The 21,638-nt window shown below is 39.5% G+C and overlaps 1 protein-coding gene across 5 annotated transcripts in view; it reads left to right on the top strand.

Annotated features, from left to right (window-relative positions):
* The window catches only part of HP1BP3 (heterochromatin protein 1 binding protein 3), a 49,006-nt gene that overhangs the window by 7,725 nt on the left and 19,643 nt on the right, over positions 1-21,638 (top strand). For 3 of the 5 annotated variants that reach the window (XM_053577416.1, XM_053577415.1, XM_053577420.1), the window contains exons 2-8: positions 334-531; positions 977-1,076; positions 5,572-5,725; positions 12,094-12,253; positions 14,716-14,859; positions 17,435-17,515; positions 19,864-20,018. In XM_053577416.1, the coding sequence (XP_053433391.1) occupies positions 436-531; positions 977-1,076; positions 5,572-5,725; positions 12,094-12,253; positions 14,716-14,859; positions 17,435-17,515; positions 19,864-20,018 (890 nt within the window). In that variant the 5' untranslated portion in view covers positions 334-435. The remainder of the gene's footprint in view (positions 1-333; positions 532-976; positions 1,077-5,571; positions 5,726-12,093; positions 12,254-14,715; positions 14,860-17,434; positions 17,516-19,863; positions 20,019-21,638) is intronic. The other 2 variants (XM_053577417.1, XM_053577419.1) reach the window with 1 other exon arrangement.

The raw sequence follows: 21,638 nt of genomic DNA, 5'->3' as shown, positions 1-21,638 counted from the left end.
TGGTTTCTTAATCTCCTTATTCTGTTCTAAGTCCCTGATAGTAAAAAGACAGGATGAGGTTAGGTTCTTTATGAGTTTTCTTGTCCTTGTTGCCTTTGTTCATGTGGAAGGTGCAATAGCTGCTGTGGCTTATGCGTTTGTCTTAGTTGCTGCTTTATGTAGTCTGTATTTTGATAATAGTTACATCTTTCTGAATAATAACTAAGTCATTTGTCACTTAAGTTGAAGTTTTATAGTTATATTTTCTCCTTTTGGATGTATATTAAACCTAGATGTTTTAGTTTAGTTTTTGTTTTCTGTTAATCTTCACACCAGGTCTTTTCTGTGCTTCAGGTTGACTCTTCATCACACTGAAACTATAATTAGGAAAATCCTTGTGGTTAACAGCAGAGGCTTCAGAGTGTAACCTGTACTCGGGCCTAGAAATAATTATAAATGGCGACTGATACGTCTCAAGGTGAACTCATCCATCCTAAGGCACTCCCACTTATAGTAGGAGCTCAGCTGATCCACTCGGACAAGTTAGGTGAGGTAGGGGCTGATACATTCTTGAAGCTCACTCTTGGATCAATCCCTAACTTCAGGCCCTGTTGGGTCCTTCTTGGTACATGTTCCTTCCTATACTTTGGGGAGTCTAGGTTTTGATTCTGAAAATAATCAAAATAGATTCAAAGTTCTTTTCATCTTCCCTTTCCCCTTAAATTCTTGAGAAAACCTCCAACCTTCTAAATTTATATCAAATCAAGTAAAATTATTTGTTTTCATTTGAAATTGTAGCCAAAATAAAATATTTTGAAAAGTATTTCTTTAAAATTATATTTCACTTCAAAAGAAACCTGTTAAAAGTAATTTGCACCAGATCCTGGAGTTGACTTGAAGAATCCTCCTAAATTTTCTGACACCCAGTTAGGTTCCTTGAGAAAGAGAGAAAAGAACTTTTTTATGCATGTTTGATTATGGCCATCTCTTTTCTTAGAAAGTAGAAGATAGCAGCATGCCGATTCGTCGAGCTGTGAATTCTACCCGGGAAACTCCTCCCAAAAGCAAGCTTGCTGAAGGGGAAGCAGAAAAGCCAGGTAAAGCAGTGTTACAATTTAAAAGGGCAAAAGTTTTTAACTCCGGTTTAAAGTGTTCCATACATCCTTTTGAACTTAATTGTTCTTTATTCATGGCCAAGTGTTTTGGGGGAACATTCAAAAAGAGAAGCATGCATTTTCCTCTTCTGAATAAACAAGAAAAGAAAGAGAGAAGCGGGCGGTGCCTGTGGCTCAGTTGGTAAGGCGCCGGCCCCATATACCGAGGGTGGTGGGTTCAAACCCGGCCCCGGCTGAACTGCAACCAAAAAATAGCCGGGCATTGTGGCGGGCGCCTGTAGTCCCAGCTCCTCGGGAGGCTGAGGCAAGAGAATCGCTTAAGCCCAGGAATTGGAGGTTGCTGTGAGCTGTGTGATGCCACGGCACTCTACCGAGGGCAATGAAGTGAAACTCTTGTCTCTACAAAAAAAAAAAAAAAAGAAAGAGAGAAGCACTACCTATTGGTATGTCATTGCCAAACCATGTGGGCAAACTAGGATTTCTTCCTGTCTCTAAAGATTTTTGAAGGGGAAAAATGTCATGGAATTTTCTTTCATGGAACGTTCTTGGAATTTAAAACAGAACAGTTGGGAGAACAGGAATGATTAAAGAGCAGCATTGTGGACATACAATGTTATAGGGATGAAGGCATTATAGAAGGGAAGACTTGGGCCTTCAGGATGAAAGGAGGAATTCTGATTTGCATTCAGAAATCATCAGGGTAATCAAAACATTGGTCTATAATTGGTGTTCGTGGAGAAAAGATCAGCTACTCAGAGGTTGGAGCGTGTAATGAATGAAGAGAAATGTAGACTCATCAATATGGAGAGCTAGTTTTCCTTTCTGGCATTTGTAACCACTTCTTCTTTTCCCTTTCTTTTTCTTCTCATGACTTTTTTCTTTCTTTCCTTAGGCTTTTTTCCTTTCTCCCTTGCCTTTTACCTCAGGTTTGCCAGGGTGAGCACACTGTGCTTTCCCTGTCATGGCTATTAGAACCAAATGTTTATTTCCTGACCAACATATATCAGAGATGGAAAATACATGCACCCTTGTTGGCTTTATTCTTTGGCCCAACAGGACAGACATCATTAACCAATGTACTCTTTTCTGGGTGAGCCTGGATTTTTGTCTCAGAATCTCAATTTGAGCACCGTGGCCCTAAGGCAGTTAGGAAACATTGGAAATCAATGTTAGGAAAAGTAATGGGTGCTGGTAAGTTGAAGATGGATTATCTTGTCTAGCACTGGGATACAGCACTTGGTTCATCTTAATCAATGTTTATTTTATAGTCAGCTAAAGCCACTAAATTACCAATAACAGTTTTTAGAATATATGTCAGAGGTTTCACATGTAAGGTATTAGAGAAGTCAACCAAGAATTTATAGAGGAACAATGTCACTTCACAAGTTGTATGTTTAATTTTCTCAATGTCCCATTTTGTACACAGAGATAATTAGACTTCATTCATATTTTATATTTTATTATTATTTTTTTTTTATGGTTTTTGGCCGGGGCTGGGTTTGAACCCGCCACCTCTGGCATATGGGACCAGTGCCCTACTCCTTGAGCCACAGGCGCCGCCCAATTCATATTTTATATTTTATAAATGTTAGTGAGATGTGACTGGTGACCCATAATCCTAGCACTTTGGGGTGCTGAGGTGGGAAAATTGTTTGCAGGTAGGAGTTGGAGACCGGTCAGGGCAACATAGCAAGACCCAGTCGCTATAAAAAATTAAAAAGTTAGCTAGGTGCAATGGCATGTACCGGTACTCTCAGCTGCTCAGAAGGCTAAGGCAGAAGGATTGCTTGAGCCCAGGAGTTTGAGGTTATGGTAAACTATGATCAGCTCACTGCACTCTAGCCTGGGCCACAGAGTGAGATCCTGTCTCTGCAGACATAGTAATTTAATGAATTGGAAACAGTGTCTTAGACATACTATATATTCAATATCTGTTGAGTGATTGTACCTTTATGAAGCCTTAACTCTTAAGAACTTATTCTTGGCTTGGCGCCTGTAGCTCAAGCGGCCGAGGCGCCAGCCCCATACATCTGAGCTGGCGGGTTTGAACCCAGTCTGGGCCTGCCAAACAACAGTGATGGCTACAACCAAAAAAATAGCTGGGCATTGTGGCAGGCGCCTGTAATCCCAGCTACTTGGGAGGCAGTGGCAGGAGAATCGTTTGAGTTCAAGAGTTGGAGGTTGCTGTCAGCTGTGATGCCACAGCACTCTACCCAGGACAACGGCTTGAGGCTCTGTCTCAAGAAAAAAAAAAAAAAGTTATTCTTGAGAAAAGAATGTAAAAGTAAATTTATAGTTTTTATTACAATAAAATCTAAATGATTTTTAATTTTTCATCCTTTTTATAATAAGGCACCATTATAATAAATAAATAAAGCCAAAAATGTTGGCTTTATTAATCATATGTTTACTTACTGTAAACATATGTAAGTAAACATATGATTAATAGCTAATTCTTACCCATGCAGGCAGTTAGATCAAATTTTCGGGGTGAGGGGCAGTAAAAGATACATCATGATGAAAAGCACATCTTACTGTGGAAAACTTAACTGCAGTTACTATCTGTATTTCTGGATACCGTTGTCACAATGAAGTTCTAGCCTTAATACTTTGTGATCCTAAGCATATGGGAAACAATTCTAGAAGCAGCGAAGTAGACCAAAAGAGAACAGGAATCACTCCCTGAGTTTAAGTGCTGGTCTGCCTACAGGCTTCCCCTAAAACCTTTTATATAACTCTGTGATATAGAAATGTCTAAAGAACTTGCCCTAAGGTTAGTGAGCTAGAAAGTTATAAAGACTGAACTTTAATCCAAGTACATCTAACTCTAAAACCTCGGTTGAATAGATATGGGAGAGAGGAGTTTTGACTAGTGTGTCTGTATAAAAATAGTTGATGGGGGCGGCGCCTGTGGCTCAGTTGGTAAGGCGCCGGCCCCGTATACCGAAGGTGGTGGGTTCAAACCCGACCCCGGCCGAACTGCAACAAAAAAATAGCTGGGCGTTGTGGCGGGCACCTGTAGTCCCAGCTACTGGGGAGGCTGAGGCAAGAGAATCGCTTAAGCCCAGGAGTTGGAGGTTGCTGTGAGCTGTGTGATGCCACGGCACTCTACCGAGGGCCATAAAGTGAGACTCTGTCTTTACAAAAAAAAAAAAAAAGAATAGTTGATGGGTATAATACAGGATAGGATTTGCAAATAATAGTTGACAGTTACAGATTTATGGTGTGAAATTTTAATTAGTTGAGAAGCTAGAAATTATTTATTATTTATGCTTTTCAGACAAGAGTCTCACTTTGTCACCCTTGGTAGAGTGCAATGATGTCATAGCTCACGGCAACCTCAAACTCTCGGGCTTAAGTGATTCTCTAGCCTCAGCCTCCTGAGTAGCTGGGACTGTAGGCGCCCACCCCCACAGAGACAGGGTCTTGCTCTTTTTTCAGGCTGGCTTTGAACCTGTGGGCTCAGGCAATCCCCCCACCTTGGCCTCCTAAGTGCTGGGATTGTAGGCGTGAGCCACTGCGCCTGGCCCCTATTTTATTTATTTTGAGACAGAGTCTCAAGCTGTCACCCCGGGTAGAGTGCTGTGGCGTCATAGCTCACAGCAACCTCAAACTTGGGCTCAAACAATCCTCTTGCCTTGGTTTTTCTGTTTTTTTGTAGTGATGGGGTTTAACTTTTGCTCAGGCTGGTCTTGAACTGGTGAGCTTAAGCAATCCACCTGTCTCGGTCTCCCAGAGTGCTAGGATTACAGGTGTGAGCTGCTGCACCCAGTTTAGAAATTATTTTACATTGCATTTATGTGATTTGGTTATAAGAAGTGGTGTTTTTAAATTCTCTTTATTTATGTGAAGGCCTCAAAGAAGTCATTATTATTTCAGTAATTAGTTCACATAATTTAAATTATTAAACTCTTCAAGCGTGTACTGTTACTCTTTGCCACTAGCAGCATTTTCTTTTAAGTACCTGCACAACCAATGCTTGGTGTTGTGTGTTTTATAAAAGCTGCTCAAAGAAACATTCTGTGAAGAAAAAGCACAGAGAACTGTAGGCTTCAGTGTTTCTCCTCATATTTCTACTCTTGCTGCTGTCATTCCCACTTGGAAAATAAATGCTGATTTTTTTTTTTTTAATTACTCCCCTTCTAAGATTTGCCTGTGAAATTATAAAATGGCTAGTTTCTTAATTATGACTCTCATTAATACTCCAGAGTGGAATAATTGAAAGATTTGGAATAAAATGAGTTTCCTTACTATGTAATTTCCTGGTTCATCTCCCTTTCTCACATAGTGGTCTGGATCAGTAAACACTAGAATGGTTGAGTGACATAAAGAATGCAAGGAAATTCGTTATTCTTGTGGCATTCACTTGTTAATTGGAACATTTGGCTGGTTTATTAGTGAGGTAAACTTTTACCCTTTTATTGACTCAGGTTCTAATGTATCTAGTTGATGCAATTCTGCTCACCTGATTTTTTAGAACCAGACATAAGTTCAGAGGAATCTGTCTCAACTGTAGAAGAACAAGAGAATGAAACCCCACCTGCTACATCTAGTGAGGCAGAGCAGCCAAAGGGAGAACCTGAGAATGAAGAGAAGGAAGAAAGCAAACCTTCTGAGGAAACCAAAAAGGAGTAAGGAGTTATGCCTTGTTGCTATTTATAATTGAACACTGTATAAAAGGATTGTAGACCAGATATGCTAGGTATTTGTTACTTGGATTTACCTTTTTTTTTTAATTTAATTTAATTTATTCATTTATTTCTTTGAGATAGTCTCACTATGTCACCCTCGGTAGAGTGCTATGGCATCACAGCTCACAGCAACCTCAAACTCTTAGGCTTAAGCAATTCTCTTGCCTCAGCCTCCCAAGTAGCTGGGACTGCAGGCACCTGCCACAACACACAGCTATTTTTTTGTTGCAATTGTCGTTATTGTTAAGCTGGCCTGGGCTAGATTCAAACCCGCCAGCCTAGCTGTATGTGGCTGGTACCCTGGATTTACTTTATAGAATTGCCATTTGAAATAGGTTAATTGGCTCACGCCTGTAATCCTAGCACTGTGCGAGGCCAAGGCAGGTGGATTGCTTGAGCTCATGAGTTCAAGACCAACCTGAGCAAAAGCGACATCCTATCTCTACTAAAAATAGAAAAACTAAGGCAAGAGGATCCCTTTAGCCGGAGTTGGAGGAGCGAGCTACGAAGGCATGGCACTCTACCCAGGGCGACAGCTTGAGACTCTGTCTCAAAAAAAAAAAAAAAAAAGAAAGAAATAGGTTAATTACATAGTTGTGTGTCCTGTTAGAATTTGTAGTAGTTAGCAGAACTGTGGTTTGAATAATCTTTTGGCTTTGGAATGAATCATTGTGGGAAGTGGCTGATACATTAAGCATTGACAAAATTTCAATAAGAAGTGAAATTATAGGCTCGGTGCCTGTGGCTCAAGCAGCTAAGGCGCCAGCCACATACACCTGAGCTGGCGGGTTCGAATACAGCCTGGGCCCACCAAACAACAATGATGGCTGCAACCAAAAAACAGCCAGGCGTTGTGGCAGGCGCCTGTAGTCCCAGCTACGTGGGAGGTAGAGGCAGGAGAATCGCTTAAGCCCAGGAGTTGGAGGTTGCCGTGAGCTTGTGATACCACAACACTCTACCCAGGGCGACAGCTTGAGGCTCTGTCTCAAAAAAAAAAAAAAAGAAGTGAAATTAAAAAAATCTGACCTGGAAGACAACTTCATCATTTTATTCTTACCTCTGTGCCAAGGTGAGTTGCTTTTTTTTTTTTTTTCTGAGACAGAGTCTCAGTATGTTACCCTTGGTAGAATGCCATGGTGTCACAGCTCACAGCAACCTCAAACTCTTGGGCTTAAGCTGTTCTCTTGCCTCAGCTTCCCAAGTAGCTGGGAGACTACAAGTGCCCGGACAACGCTGGGCTATTTTTCTTGTTGCAGTTGTCATTGTTGTTTTAGCTGGGCCTGGCCGGGTTTGAACCCACCAGCCTCTGTGTATGTGGCCGGTGCCCTACCCATTGAGCTACGGGTGCCACCAAGGTGAGTTGCTTTTATGTGCTTATGTTAGAAGGCATCAATCTGGGCCAGACACAGTGGCTCAACTCACTCCTGTAATCTTAGCACTTTGTCAGACCAAGAAGAGTATAATGGATTGCTTGATGCCAAGAGTTCAAGACCAGCCTGGGCAGCATGGCCAGACCATGTCTCTACAACAAATAAAAAAATAAGGAAGATTAGCTGGGTGTGGTGGCATGTACCTATAGTCTTAGGTACTTTTTTTTTTAAAGACAGAGTCTCACTCTGTTGTCCAGGCTAGAGTACTGTGGCATCAGCCTAGCTCACAGCAACCTCAAACTCCTAAGTTCAAATGCCTTAGCCTCCCAAGTAGCTAGGACTACAGGAGCCTACCACAATGCCTGGCTAATTTTTCTATTTTTAGTAGAGACCTGAAGCTGCTTTGAGCTATCATCACACCACTGCACTCTACCCAGGTGACACAGGATGAGTTCCTATCTCTAAAAAAAATTTTTAAAAGTCATCAATATGTATCAAGCCAATACTAGAGTGATCTAAAACTCTATGTTATATAGATTGATGACGTATTCCATTGAAGGAGACTTTGAGGCTCTGCTGGTGGCATTTATATTTGAATTAAAAAAAATTTTGTTGGCTGTGTGTTACGGCTCAAGCCTATAATTCTATTATTCTGGGAGGGCTAGAGCAGGAGGATTGCTCGAGGCCAGAAGAGAACAGCCTGAGTAAGAGCAAGATACTGTCTTTATAAAAAGTAAAAAAAACTAAGCAGGTTTTTTAGTCTCTATAAAACTACAAATCTAGACATGCACTTGTAATCCAAGCTACTCAGAAGATTGAGACAGGAGGATTCCTTGAGGCCAGGAGTTTGAGGTTGCAGTAAGCTGTGATGATGTAGCTGCACTCTCACCTGAGTGACAGAGCAAGACCCTGTCTCAAAAAAGTTTTCTTCTTTTTCAGAAGAGCTGGTAGTATTTATTCCACTCCTTTCATAATTGATTGAAATAGTTAGAAATTACTTTTTAAATATAGTCATGTGTCAATGATCAGGATACATTCTGAGAAATTCATTGTTAGGCAGCTTCATCATTGCACCAACATCATACAGTGTACTTGCACAAACTTAGAATGTATCCCCAATTACATACTTAAGCTGTATGGTATAGCCTTATAGCCTGTTGCTATATGCTGTATGCTATAGCTCTTAGGCTACAAACCTATTCAGCATGTTACTGTGCTAAATACTGTAAGCATTGTAACAGTGGTAAGTATTTGTGTATGTAAACATAGAAAAAGTACAGTAAAAACATGATATAAAAGATAAACAATGGTATACCTGTATAAGACGCTTCCTATGGATAGAGATTGTAGAACTAGAAGTTATTCTGGATGAGTTAGTACTGAGTGAATTTGAAGGCCTAGGACATTACTGTACACTACTATAGACTTTTTAAACACTGTCTACTCAGGCTACACTAAATTTCTAAAAAGGCCGGGCACAGTGGCTCACTCCTGTTACCCTAGCACTTTGGGAGGCCCAGATAGGAGGATTGCTTGAGCTCAAGAGTTCGAGACCAACCTGAGCAAGAGCAAGACTCTGCTTCTACTGAAAATGAAAAAATTAGCCAGGCATGGTAATGCCCACCTATAGTACCAGCTACTCAGGAGGCTGAAGCAGGAAGATTTCTTGAGCCCAGGAGTTTAAGGTTGCAGTGAGCTATGATGAGGCCACTGCGCTCCACCCAGGACATCAAAGTGAGACTCTGTCTCAATAAATAAATAGATGAATATTTTTCTTTCTTCAGTAATAACTTAACCTTGGATTACTCTAACCTTTACTTTATAAAGCTTTAAATTATTTTTAAGTTTTTGATTCTTTTGGCTCCCGTAATAACACTACAGAACATATTATGCAGCTGTACAAAAATATTTGCTTTCTGTATATTCATACTCTATAAACTTTTCTATTTAAAAAAGTTTATTTTTTTTAAACTTTTGCTAAAAATTAAGACCCAAGCCCAGTGTAGTGGCATGCACCTATAGTCCCAGCTGCTTAGGAGATTGAAGGAGAAGTGTTGCCAGGAGTCCAGGTACAGACTAGGTAACATAGCAAGGATCTCTAAAGATCAGAGAGGGAAAAATAACCAAGACATAAACATAATGTATTAGCCTAGGCATATATAGGATAAGGATCATTAAAATCATTCTCGTTCACCTCTGGATCTTGTCCCACTGGAAAGTATTCAGGGACACCAGTGGACCTGTCATCTCTTAGGATAACAATGCCTTCTTCTGAAATACCTCCTGAAGGACCTGCCTAAGGCTGTTTTTACAGTTAACTTTTTTTGAGCAGAAAAAGCATGCTCTAGTGATAAAAACTGTAACATAGTAAATACATGAACCAGTAACACATATTAGTATCAAGTATTGTGTACTGTATGTAATTGTATGTGCTATGCTTTTATACAACTGAAATTGTAGTCTCACCACCAACATGTGAGTAATGTTATGTTAGGACATTATGACATCTATGTGTTGGGAATTTTTCAGCTCTAGTATAATCTTATAGGACCTCTGTTTGACCAAAACATCACTCTGTGGTATGTGACTGTAAAAGAATAACTTAGGAATAACTGTACCTTCTAGGTATAATCTTCAGAAAGTCATTTTATCCTAGTTTCAAAGGTATGAGTATAGTCTATGGAATTTTTAGCATCTATCGTATATTTTTATCTTTTTTTTTTTTTTTTTTTTTTTTTAGAGACAAGGTCTCATTCTGTCACCTGGTCTAGAGTGCAGTAGCACAAATATCACTTACTGTAGCCTTGTACTCCTGGGGTCAGACAATCCTCCTGCCTCAACCTCTCCAGTAGCTGGGACTATACGTGTACGCCACCAACCCTAGCTAATTTAAAAAAAAAAAAAATTTTGTTTTGTTTTGTTTTTTTTGTTTTAGAGACAGGATCTTGACTCAGGCTGGTCTCAAAATCCTGGCCTCACGTGATCCTCCACCAGCCTCAGGCTCCTGAGTAGCTAGGATTACAGGTGTGAGCCACCACATCTGCATCTGGCAGCTATCTTATACTTTTCAGTGTTCTTTTTTTTTTTTGAGACAGAGTCTTACTTTGTCACCCATGGTAGAGTGCCGTGGTATCATAGCTCACGTCAACCTCAAACTCTTGGGCTCAAGCAATTCTCTTGAGGCTGAGGCCTCCCAAGTAGCTGGGACGACAGGCACCTGCCACAATGCCCAGCTATCTTTAGAGATGCGGTCTCGCTCTGGGTCAGGCTGGTCTCGAACCTGTGAGCTCAGGCGGTTCTACCCACCTCGGCCTCCCAGAGTGCTAGAATTACAGGCATGAGCCACTGCAGCCGGCAACTAGCTGATAATGTTCTAATGTATCTATTAGGTGCACAAAGTACTACTATTATTTCTTAGAATAAAATTTATATAATGCTTTATGACTCACAAGATTGTTTTGATAAATGATTGTTTTATTTTTTTTTTTTTGAGACAGAGTCTCATTATGTGTCACCCTCAGTAGAGTGTGGTGGAGTCACAGCTGGCAGCAACCTCAAACTCTTGGGCTTAAGCGATTCTCTTGCCTCAGTCTCCCAAGTAGCTGGGACTACAGGCGCCCACCACAACGCCCGGCTATTTTTTGATTGCAGTTGTCATTGTTGTTTAGCAGACCTGGGCCGGGCTCGAACCCTCCAGCTTCCGTGTATGTGGCTGGCGCCCTACTCACTAAGCTACAGGTGCTGAGCCAGACAAACATAATCTTATATATATATTTTTTTTTTTTTGTAGAGACAGAGTCTGACTTTACTGCCCTCAGTAGAGTGCCGTGGCCTCACACAGCTCACAGCAACCTCCAGCTCCTGGGCTTAGGCAATTCTCTTGCCTCAGCCTCTTGAGTACCTGGGACTACAGGCACCCGCCATAACGCCCAGCTGTTTTTTTGTTACAGTTTGGCCAGGGCCAGGTTCGAACCCGCTACCTTCCGTATATGGGGCCGGCACCCTACCCACTGAGCCACAGGCACCACCCTTTATAATTCTTATAGTATCTTGTGAATTAGTTGATATTATATTACTATTTGACAGCTGAGGAGACTGAGACTGGTGTTATTTATAGTTATATAGCTAGCTAGTAAGTGTTTGAATGAAAACTCAAACCTGAGTTTTTGACTTAAGAACTTGAGTTTTTTTTTTTTAGCTGGGCGTTGTGGCGGGCGCCTGTAGTCCCAGCTGCTCGGGAGGCTGAGGCAAGAGAATCGCTTAAGCCCAGGAGTTGGAGGTTGCTGTGAGCTGTGTGAGGCCACAGCACTCTACAGAGGGCCATAAAGTGAGACTCTGTCTCTACAAATAAAAAAAAAAAGAAAAGTTCATCAAAGAACTTGAGTTTTTTTCCACTATACCAGTTGCATTTGTTGCAGTTGTTAACTAATAAACATTTTACAATTCTCATTTCTTTTGTATGCAGTCTGTCTGGAAAGTACCCAACCATGTAATATTAAAAACAGAGACATATTGCTGACTACAGACAGCCCTCATTGTACTGGGCCTTCATGCTACTGTTAGTTTGTGTGACTCCTCTCTCTTTAGTTCATTTATAGGACCTGTTGTTAAAAAACATTTTTATTTTGGCCAAGCTCAGTGGCTCACACGTGTAATCTCAGCACTTTGGAAGGGTGAGGTGAGAGGATTGTTTGAGACTGGAAGTTTGAGATGAGCCTGGCCCAACTTAGTGAGATTCCGTATGTAATTTTTTTTGGATGAAAAATACACAAATATTTTTTATTTTGTAAGATCTTGCTCATTATACATACCACTTTATTATGTAAGTAGATTAAAACATTAATTTTTAGCCCTCCCTGGTCTTTTTTCCTCTTTCTGACTTTATTTAAACTCTTCTGGAGAGTTCATCTTACATAAAAACAATTCTTTGTTTTAAAGTGAGAAAGATCAGTCTAAAGAAAAGGAGAAGAAAGTGAAAAAAACAATACCTTCCTGGGCTACCCTTTCTGCCAGCCAGCTAGCCAGAGCCCAGAAACAAACACCGATGGCTTCTTCCCCACGTCCCAAGATGGATGCAATCCTAACTGAGGCCATTAAGGCAAGTTTTTGTTTTAAGCAGTTCATCTTAGATTTATTCTGATCATCTTTGCTTATTAGAAAATGGCATACTTCTGTCTAGAGGTCATAAACCTCTTCTTCCTAAAGGAGATTTAAATAGAAGAAAGTCATTATGAGGTTCATGTTTTTCTAATATAATCACATTTCGTGAGCACTGTTGATTTTTTTTTTAATTCATATTTATTGTATCCAATATTTTTAACTTATATTTAGAAGTATTTTTATTCGGTTTAAATGTGGTTTTTATTTGAAGATTGAAAATGTTAATTCATTCAACAACATTTAAGGATTACCTTCTCTGTGTCAGGTAGCTCTGCTAGTGATAATTTAGAGTCTATAATGCAGTATAGACTAGGTGGCAAGCCAGGCTCCTTACCCTTATAAATGTAATTGTGATTCAGTAACCAATACTGAAAATTTTTGTGTTAAAAAATTATAGTTCTGTTTGTAAAGCTAAACATCTAATCTTTGTAGTGGTTATCTTTCACACACTTGAACTAAGAAACCCTCTTATAAACCCACTGCTTTGCTTAATCCCCTAGCTATTCCAAAATACTTGCACAAATTACCCTCCTTACATAACTTTATGAATTTGCTATAATCTACTGACTTTGTTTATGTGATCATCAGATGTAGTTTTTTAATTTTTTTTCTTTACTAAATCATGACTGTGTACATAAATGCATTTATGGGGTACTAGTTTTCTTATTTTCATTTTTCAAGCCTATCTTCTCAATCTGCATTGCCTTTATTGTATAAATCTTTTTATTTAGTTTTGCCTTGTTCATTTTTGCATGATCTGATAAGAGGATATAAAATACACCCACTTCATTTCAGGGATCCCATTGCTAGGGTCTGTGTCAGGATTGGGGAAGGAGGGATACAGATCATTTTAACCAAGTAGCATATACATAGGAAGGACCAGCCTTGAATTGTCATTCTCAATTCAAGAAGATAGCACTGACACGTAAGTTGGAAAGAAATTTGCCTTCAGACTTTTCCCTTTATTCCTTCAAGAGTAATTATGCCCTCATTAAGAAAACTTTCTTGGTCTAGATACCTTAACTATAGGGAAATCTCTATTGTGTAGCCTCTCTTCAAGGATTTTACTTGATGAGCACTCAGCCTGGGTTTGAAGGAGCAGGGTTATAGTGAGGATGGAGAAGGGACTAAAATTTTAAAACAATACTAATTTGGCCTAAAGAACAATTTAAATATGATTGAGTGTATTTATACAAATTATGTCTATATAATGTATAATCCATGTGTACACTAAAATGATGATTTTAGGTCACTGATACTGTTTTCTCTATCAAAAGAAGAGTCCTGGTGTCTCCTTCATCTCATTGTCAGTTTGATGGAGCAAGGGATGGATTGTTTCTTTTCTGCTTGATTTTCTTTGCTTTGTGTTTTCTTATAAGTTCAGGAGTAAACTTCAATAGATTTAATATATCAGAGACACTGATTTGAGTTAGATTTCTCATATTAACATAACTTGTTTTGTACACTCTCTTATGGTTTATTGACTTCTGGGTTACTTTTCTTTATTGTCAAAATATATAAAATAACATTCAACCAAGTCCTTATCCAATAAGAGTGAATAAGTACTATGTTCAGTTTATAGACAATGGCAACACAAAATTGGTGGACTGGTCCATTAGATAAATGGAAGATACTACTTCTATGGGCTTCAAAATTTAAAACATCTGAAAAATAAGTTACACATTTGCTGCCTTTGTGACATAATGAGTTACTTAATTCTCACATAAGCATTAAAATGGAATATAGGTAAATTGGATGGAACTGGGTGGCACTTTAAATTCTAGTAGAACACTTCCATTTTTACACAAAACTCCCCTTTTAACACATTGCTTATTTACTCTTAATTGGATTCTCTTTGGGAGCTGCTTGTGCTTGAAATCATATAGCACTGAAGATAAGAAATAGAGTTAAGGAATCCCATTGTGACAACAAAAAATGATTGCTTTTGTTGTAGGTTTGTTAATTTTATGCTGTTTGTTCAGATTATCTTTGATTCTTCTCTTGGCTGATGTTTATACAAAGCTTGGGTCTAGGTGTGCCAAAACTCATTCCTTAAAGTAATGCAGATCTGTAATCTTATAAGTGATAGAAATGTTCTGCTTTCCTCATTTTGATGCTAAAGATCTATCTTCTAAGTATAAAAATAGAATTAAAATGGAGAGAATTAACACAGAGACGTTCATATGTCTGTTTGGCTGTTTGGAACAAGTTAAAATTGTTGCAGAAATATTTCTCCATAGCCATTGTGAGCTAAAGTTGTCATCCATTCAATAATGCCATTTTTATCCTTTATCATATTCACTTCCAAAGTAATTTATTTTGAAAATGTATGTCAGGTTCTGTATCTAATAAAAAACTAGTTTAAAGTAATGTATATGTTTCAATAAATCTGTTTTTTAGGCATGCTTCCAGAAGAGTGGTGCATCAGTGGTTGCTATTCGAAAATACATCATACATAAATATCCTTCTCTGGAGCTGGAGAGAAGGGGCTATCTCCTTAAACAAGCATTGAAAAGAGAATTAAACAGAGGAGTCATCAAACAGGTATTACACAGCTGTTGGTAGTAAGATATTATCATGTATTAGCTATAAGTCCATATTTGTTACGATTTAGTCTTTTTGTGTCTTCTGTTAAAAATAAATTACATGATGAAATGATTAAGTTTAACCTAATTTTATTTATTTATTTTGAGACAGAGTCTCACTCAGTCACACTGGGTAGAGTGCCATAGCATAGTTCATAGCAGCCTCAAATTCTTGGGCCCAAGCGATCCTCTTGCCTCAGTTTCCCAGGTAACTGGGATTACAGGTGCCCACCACAATGCCCAGCTAGTTTTTCTATTTTTAAGACAGACAGTGGTCTTGCTCTTGCTCAGGCTGATCTTGAACTCTTCAGTCAAGCAGTTTACCTGCCTTGGCCTCCCAAAGTGCTAGGATTATATGCATGAGCCTCTAGGCTCAGTCTAGGTTAACCTAATTTTATTATTTGAAACTAAGTTTCAAAAACATTGGTGTCAGTTGCCTTTATAGTCAATTATACATCTAGATAGCAGAAGCAATAAGGTAGTGTAATTCTTTTTATCTTACTCTGTAAAAAAAAATTTTTTTTAGAGAGAGTCTTGCTCTATCATCTAGACTGCTTATTGTAACCTCAGATTCCTGGGCTTAAGTAATCCTCCTGCCTCAGTTTCCTGAGTAGCTAGGACTATAGGTGCATACCTCCATGCCCAGATAATTTATTTTTCCTAGAATTGGGGCTTTCCTCCTTTTGCTCGGTTTGGTCTTTTGGCCTCCCAAAGTGCTGGGAATACAGATACGAGCCATTGTGCCTGGCATATTTTACTCTTAGTTGGGTTCTCTTTGGGGGCTGCTTGTGCTTGAAATCATGTAGCACTGAAAATGAGACATAGAATTAAGGAATCCTACTATTGTCACAGCAAAAAATGCTCTTCTTGCTCCAGGTTTGTTACTTTTAAAGCCGATAACTTACATGCCTAAACTTGTTACTATTATAAATTAGCTTTGTAAGTAGGTTAATCTTAACTGATCAGTATCTTGCCTATTAAATCGTGTTAGGAGCATCAGAGACATCTGAATGAATTGAGGCTAATATTAGAACCAGTATTGATATCAGGGATAAATCCATATTACTTTGCATAGCTCATTAAAACATTCCTTAGAACCATAGAAAGCTAAAACTAGAGTGGATTATATTCTGTCTTACCCTCTTCAGAGGTCTTGTGTAATTTCAACTACTAACATCCCATGGCAGTGGCAAAGATGATTCTAAAAACCTAGTTTACCACATTTCTCAGAGTCTTGTTACCTTTTTTGTATAACTTTCTGCATGGTTTGATTAGTACAGAATTAAGTGCTACTGGGGCTTTTTCTTTTTTTAGATAGGGTCTTGCTCTGTTACCCTAGAATGCAGCAGCATCATCACAGCTCACTGCACCCTCAAACTCCTGGTCTCAAGTGATCCTCCTGCCTCAGCTTCCTGAGTAGCTGAGACTATAGAAATGTGTCACCATGCTTGGCTAATTTTTTTTATTTTTTGTAGAGATGGGGTCTTGCTATTGCCCAGGCTGGTCTCGAACTCCTGGCTTCAAGCGATCCTCCCGCCTCAGCCTCCCAAAGTGCTAGGATTACAGGCATGAGCCTCTGCACCCGACCCCTGATTGCTATGTTGATAGCAGTGTAAGTAAAGCTAAGATGTGGAGGACTTTTGTTATTGTGAATCAACTTTAAAGTTCTATGAAAGTGCTTTATAAATCGTGGATATATGTAGTAATACTTACACATATCATCATGAGCAGTGTCTAAAAATTTAGTAGATAATCTTTTCCGTAAGAAGTAATAATCTGTAATTGGTAAACTGTAGGAAGTATTGTGGCCTGAGTTTAGGCTCTGTTCTTTTGAGAAGCTGTCTTCCTTCCAAGACAGTGAAGAATTTTCTCTTAAGGGATTGTATCTCTTCCTTCCATGGGACATTTCTGGTATTCGGGGGTTTTTTGGTTTTTGTTTTGAAAACTTGTAGTAACCTCATAAGAGCATTCTTCCCCAGTCTTTAGAGACGAGGAAACAAAAGTTCAGAAGTTTAAGTGGGTTGTCCAGAATTATTCAGTATTAGCTAGATGATACTGTAAATAAGATTCCATCCCAAGTCTTGACTCTTCATTCACTTTTTTTCTCTGAAAAGTTAAACAGCACTTTATGCACAGGCACAATGGCTCACGCCTATAATTCCAATACTTTGGGAGGCCAAGGTGGGAGGATTGCTTGAGGCCAGAAGTTTAAGACCAGTCTGGGGAACATAACAAAGACCCCATCTCTACAAAAATCTTTTTTTTTAATTAGCCATATTGGGGTGTGCCTGTCATAGCTGCTTGGGGAGGCTGAAGCAGGGAGGCCGAGGCAGGAGGATTGCTTAAGCCTAGGAGTTTGAGGTCACAGTGAGCTATGATCACACCATTGCATTCTACCCCAGGTGACAGAGCAAGACCCTGACTCAAATAAAAATAGCACCTTATTAGCTCTCACCATGTTCTGTAATTCCCTTACTTTAATTTAAAGTTATAAATATGAATGCTAGAATAACTTAAAAATTAATTTACTTTAGGTAAAAGGAAAAGGTGCTTCTGGAAGTTTTGTTGTGGTTCAGAAAACAAGAAAAACACCTCAGAAATCCAGAAACAGAAAGGTAAGAAGTCTGTACCTCAGTTTGAGTAGTGTAATACTGCTGCTGAAAATAGCAGCTTTTATTGAGCATTTGTTGTATACCTGGCAACGTGCAAAGTTCAACCTTTCTACTAAGACCTTAGAGAGGTTATTAAGTAATTTGCCTACCTAGTGATAGAACAGCCAGGGTGCAAATCCAAAAAAACACTTCAACTCACTTAATCCTGTGGTCTTAAGTCCTTTATAATGAATTATGGGCAGCTATGTGAATTAGACTTATTTTTGTGAAACACTTTTTTTTTTTTTTTTTTTTTTCCTGAGACAGAGCCTCAAGCTGTCGCCCTGGGTAAAGTGCCATGGCATCACAGCTCACAGCAACCTTAAGCTCCTGGGCTCAAGCGATTCTCCTGCCTCCTCCTCCCAAGTAGCTGGGACCATAGGCGCCCACAACGCCTGACTATTTTTTGGTTGCAGCTGTCGTTGTTTGGTGGCCGCAGCTAGATGCAAACCTGCCAGCTTAGGTGTATGTGGCTGGCGTCTTAGCCACTTGAGCCACAGGCACCGAGCCTGTGAAATAACTTTTTAAACTTTTTAAGCTAGTAACCCCAAAACTACCCAGAGCCAGTTTTCCTTCTCTTTTTTATAAATATTGACACCTCCGTCCCCAAGACATATAATTATTTGTGTAAATTATTTCTGAATAATGAAGTGAACTACTGGAGGCACTGTGCCAAAAAAATGTGTACACATTTTAAGAGATGTTAATCTGTATATTTTTCTTTTTTTTTTTTTTTTTTTTTGTAGAGACAGAGTCTTACTGTACCGCCCTCGATAGAGTGCCGTGGCGTCACGCGGCTCACAGCAACCTCTAACTCTTGGGCTTACGCTTACCTCAGCCTCCCGAGCAGCTGGGACTACAGGCGCCCGCCACAATGCCCGGCTATTTTTGTTTGTTGTTGCAGTTTGGCCGGGGCTGGGTTTGAACCCGCCACCCTCGGCATATGGGGCCAGCGCCCTACTCACTGAGCCACAGGCGCCGCCCCTAATCTGTATATTTTTCATTCACTGTAATCAGAAGGCCCAGGGATCCTCAAACTATGGCCCGCGGGCCACATGAGGTAGTGTGATTGTATTTGTTCCTGTTTTGGTTTTTTTTACTTCAAAATAAGATATGTGCAGTGTGCATAGGAATTTGTTCATAGGTTTTTTTTTTTTTAAACTATAGTCCGGCCCTCCAACAGTCTGAGGAACAGTGAACTGGCCCCTTGTTTAAAAAGTTTGAGGACCTCTGGGCCTAGACAATGGTGGTAACTACTTTGAGCACCTTTTATAATTGCAGAAAACAAACATGAATTGTATTCATCTTTTGTTATCAGTGTATATCAAGTATTACTATGTTAATACAATTTTTTTTTTTTTGGTGGCAGTCTCACTCTTTGGCCCTGGGTAGAATACCATGGTGTCATCATAGCTCACAGAAACCTCAGACTCACTCTTGGGCTCAAGCAATCCTCTTGCCTCAGCCTCCTGAGTACCTGGGACTACAGGTGCCCAACATGATGGCTGGCTCATTTTTCTATTTTTGGTAGAGACAAGGTCTCTGAATCTTTCTCAGGCTGGTCTTGAACTCCTGCGCTTAAGTGATCCACTAAGATTACAGGGGTGAGCCACCACACGTGGCCACAATTTTTTCCTTAAAATCTGTAGGGTGTGTGTGTGTGTGTGTGTGTGTTTGGCATCCTCTGTAATTTTGTCTGTGTCAGCAGTTGAAGTAATATTTCTCTACCAGGGGTATCCAACCTTTTTTCTGCTGCATATTGGAAGAATAAGAGTTGTCTTGGGCCACACATTAAAGACACAAACACTGACAATAGCTGATAAGCAAAAGAAAAGATCCATGTATACTTTTCTTGATATCTATCACCACAGATGAACAAAACAGTCCTTAAATACTCTGCATGTTGTCCACAGGTTGAACACCCTTGCTATACCTTTGTTTTTACAACTGAAGATTTTTGTACTTTTTTGTAGAATTTTCAGACTTTGAAAATGAACTTTCTCGTAGTACTTTCTGATACTGTACTTCATTCTTTGTTATTAAAGGCTAAGAATCAATTAAAATCTTTAAAGTCTACATTCCATCTTACCTTTATATTTATTTTTAATTCCCGCAAGGCAAAATTTTTATCTCGAAGAAATTGGCGCACAGATGATAGTACACCACTGTGTTGTGATTTATTTGAATGTGGAAAAAAGTGACCATTTCCTGTTTGGCAATTGATTTGGCCGTCAAGTTAGGAAACCCTTTGAGTTGTATATAAAAGCATTTATATCATACAGTGATCATAATTTTTTGGTACTGCATTTCAGAAGAGTAGCGCTGCAGTGGATCCAGAACCACAAGTAAAATTGGAGGATGTGCTCCCACTGGCTTTTACTCGCCTCTGTGAACCTAAAGAAGCGTCTTACAGTCTCATCAGGAAATACGTGTCTCAGTATTATCCTAAGCTTAGAGTGGACATCAGGTATGGCATTCATCTGGACTTTAAAACATGGTGTGTTTTTTCCTTAGCCCCTTATGTAGATTAAACATTCAAGAAGGATTACTTTAGCTGAGCTAGGAATAAAAGCTTTCTTTATGGATTTAATTTTTTTTTTTTTTGGTCCCATTATGTTTTGCTTTTCATATCTCCATATGTTATTTATTTATTTATTTGACTCAAACCACATGTTTTATCAGATTCTGATAGTGACTCTTGTTATGTTTCACTGTACCGCCCGAGGGTAGAGTGCCATGGTGTCACACGGCTCACAGCAACCTCCAGCTCTTGGGCTTACGCGATTCTCTCGCCTCAGCCTCCCGAGCAGCTGGGACTACAGGCGCCCGCCACAACGCCCGGCTATTTTTTTGTTGCAGTTTGGCCGGGGCTGGGCTTGAACCCATCACCCTCGGTATATGGGGCTGGCGCCCTACTCACTGAGCCACAGGCGCCACCCAGCTGTTGGAATATTTAATATTGTACTTGAAAGGCTGAGGTAGAAGGATTGCTTGAGGCCAGGAGTTTAAGACCAGCCTGGGACAACATAGCAAGACCTTGTCTCTAAAAACTATTTTTAAAAATTAACCATGTCTGATGTCATATGTCTTGCAGTTCTAGCTACATGGGCGTATCACAGCCCAGGAGTTTCAGTCTGCAGTGAGTTGTGATTGAAGCACTGTACTCCAGCCTAGATTACAGAACAAGACTTTATCTTAAAACAAAAAAGAAAGAAAAAAATATTTAATACTGAATGCTATGTGTTCTCAGATACTCATGTTTTATTTAGAATTTAAGAACTTAATACAGGCTTCAGTAATGCCTTTACCCAGAAGTAACATAATATCTTCACCATTTAAACATATGGTATAAAATTTGAGATAATTTTCATAGTTATTTGTAAAAATTGCCACTTAACATCTGGTGGGATCTCAGCATTCAACATTTACTCAGTTGTGTATTCATTCAGTCACATTAATTTGTTTAAATTTGTCATTCACAGAGCTTGAGTTTTGAGTATGTTTCTGTGAAATCTTTATTGTGATGGCTTTCAGAAAATGATGTTTAATGCAGAATTCTTTCTATAGAAGACTACTGTATTGAATGTGTATTGTCCTAATTTACTTGCATTACTGAGGTATAAATTAGAGTTGCTGAGTATTCAGTCCAGAAGCCACATTTTTAGAAAATCACTTAATGGTCTTCAGAGCACCCAGTGAATGAGTTAGTGAAATACTGCAAAAGAAGAGGGAATCATAGAAGCAGAAAATTTGAAATTAATATTATGATATTTTCATGCTTTTGTGCCCTGAGTATGGTGGTAGTAGATAGACAAAACTGTGGATCAGAAGTGCAGTGTGTGATGCATTTAAATATGGAAACAGGAGCGGTGCCTATGGCTCAGTGAGTAGGGCGCTGGCCCCATATACTGAGGGTGGCGTGTTCAAACCCGGCCCTGGCCAAACTGCAACAAAAAATAGCCAGGCATTGTGGTGTGCGCCTGTAGTCCCAGCTACTTGGGAGGCTGGAGGCAAGAGATTTGCCTAAGCCCAAGAGCTGGAGGTTGCTATAAGCAGTGATGCTATAGCACTCTACCGAGGGTGACAA

The sequence above is a fragment of the Nycticebus coucang genome, chromosome 22, assembly GCF_027406575.1.
Source record: "Nycticebus coucang isolate mNycCou1 chromosome 22, mNycCou1.pri, whole genome shotgun sequence".
NCBI classification, from domain to species: Eukaryota; Metazoa; Chordata; class Mammalia; order Primates; family Lorisidae; genus Nycticebus; species Nycticebus coucang.
This window is presented reverse-complemented; position numbering and strand designations above follow the sequence as displayed.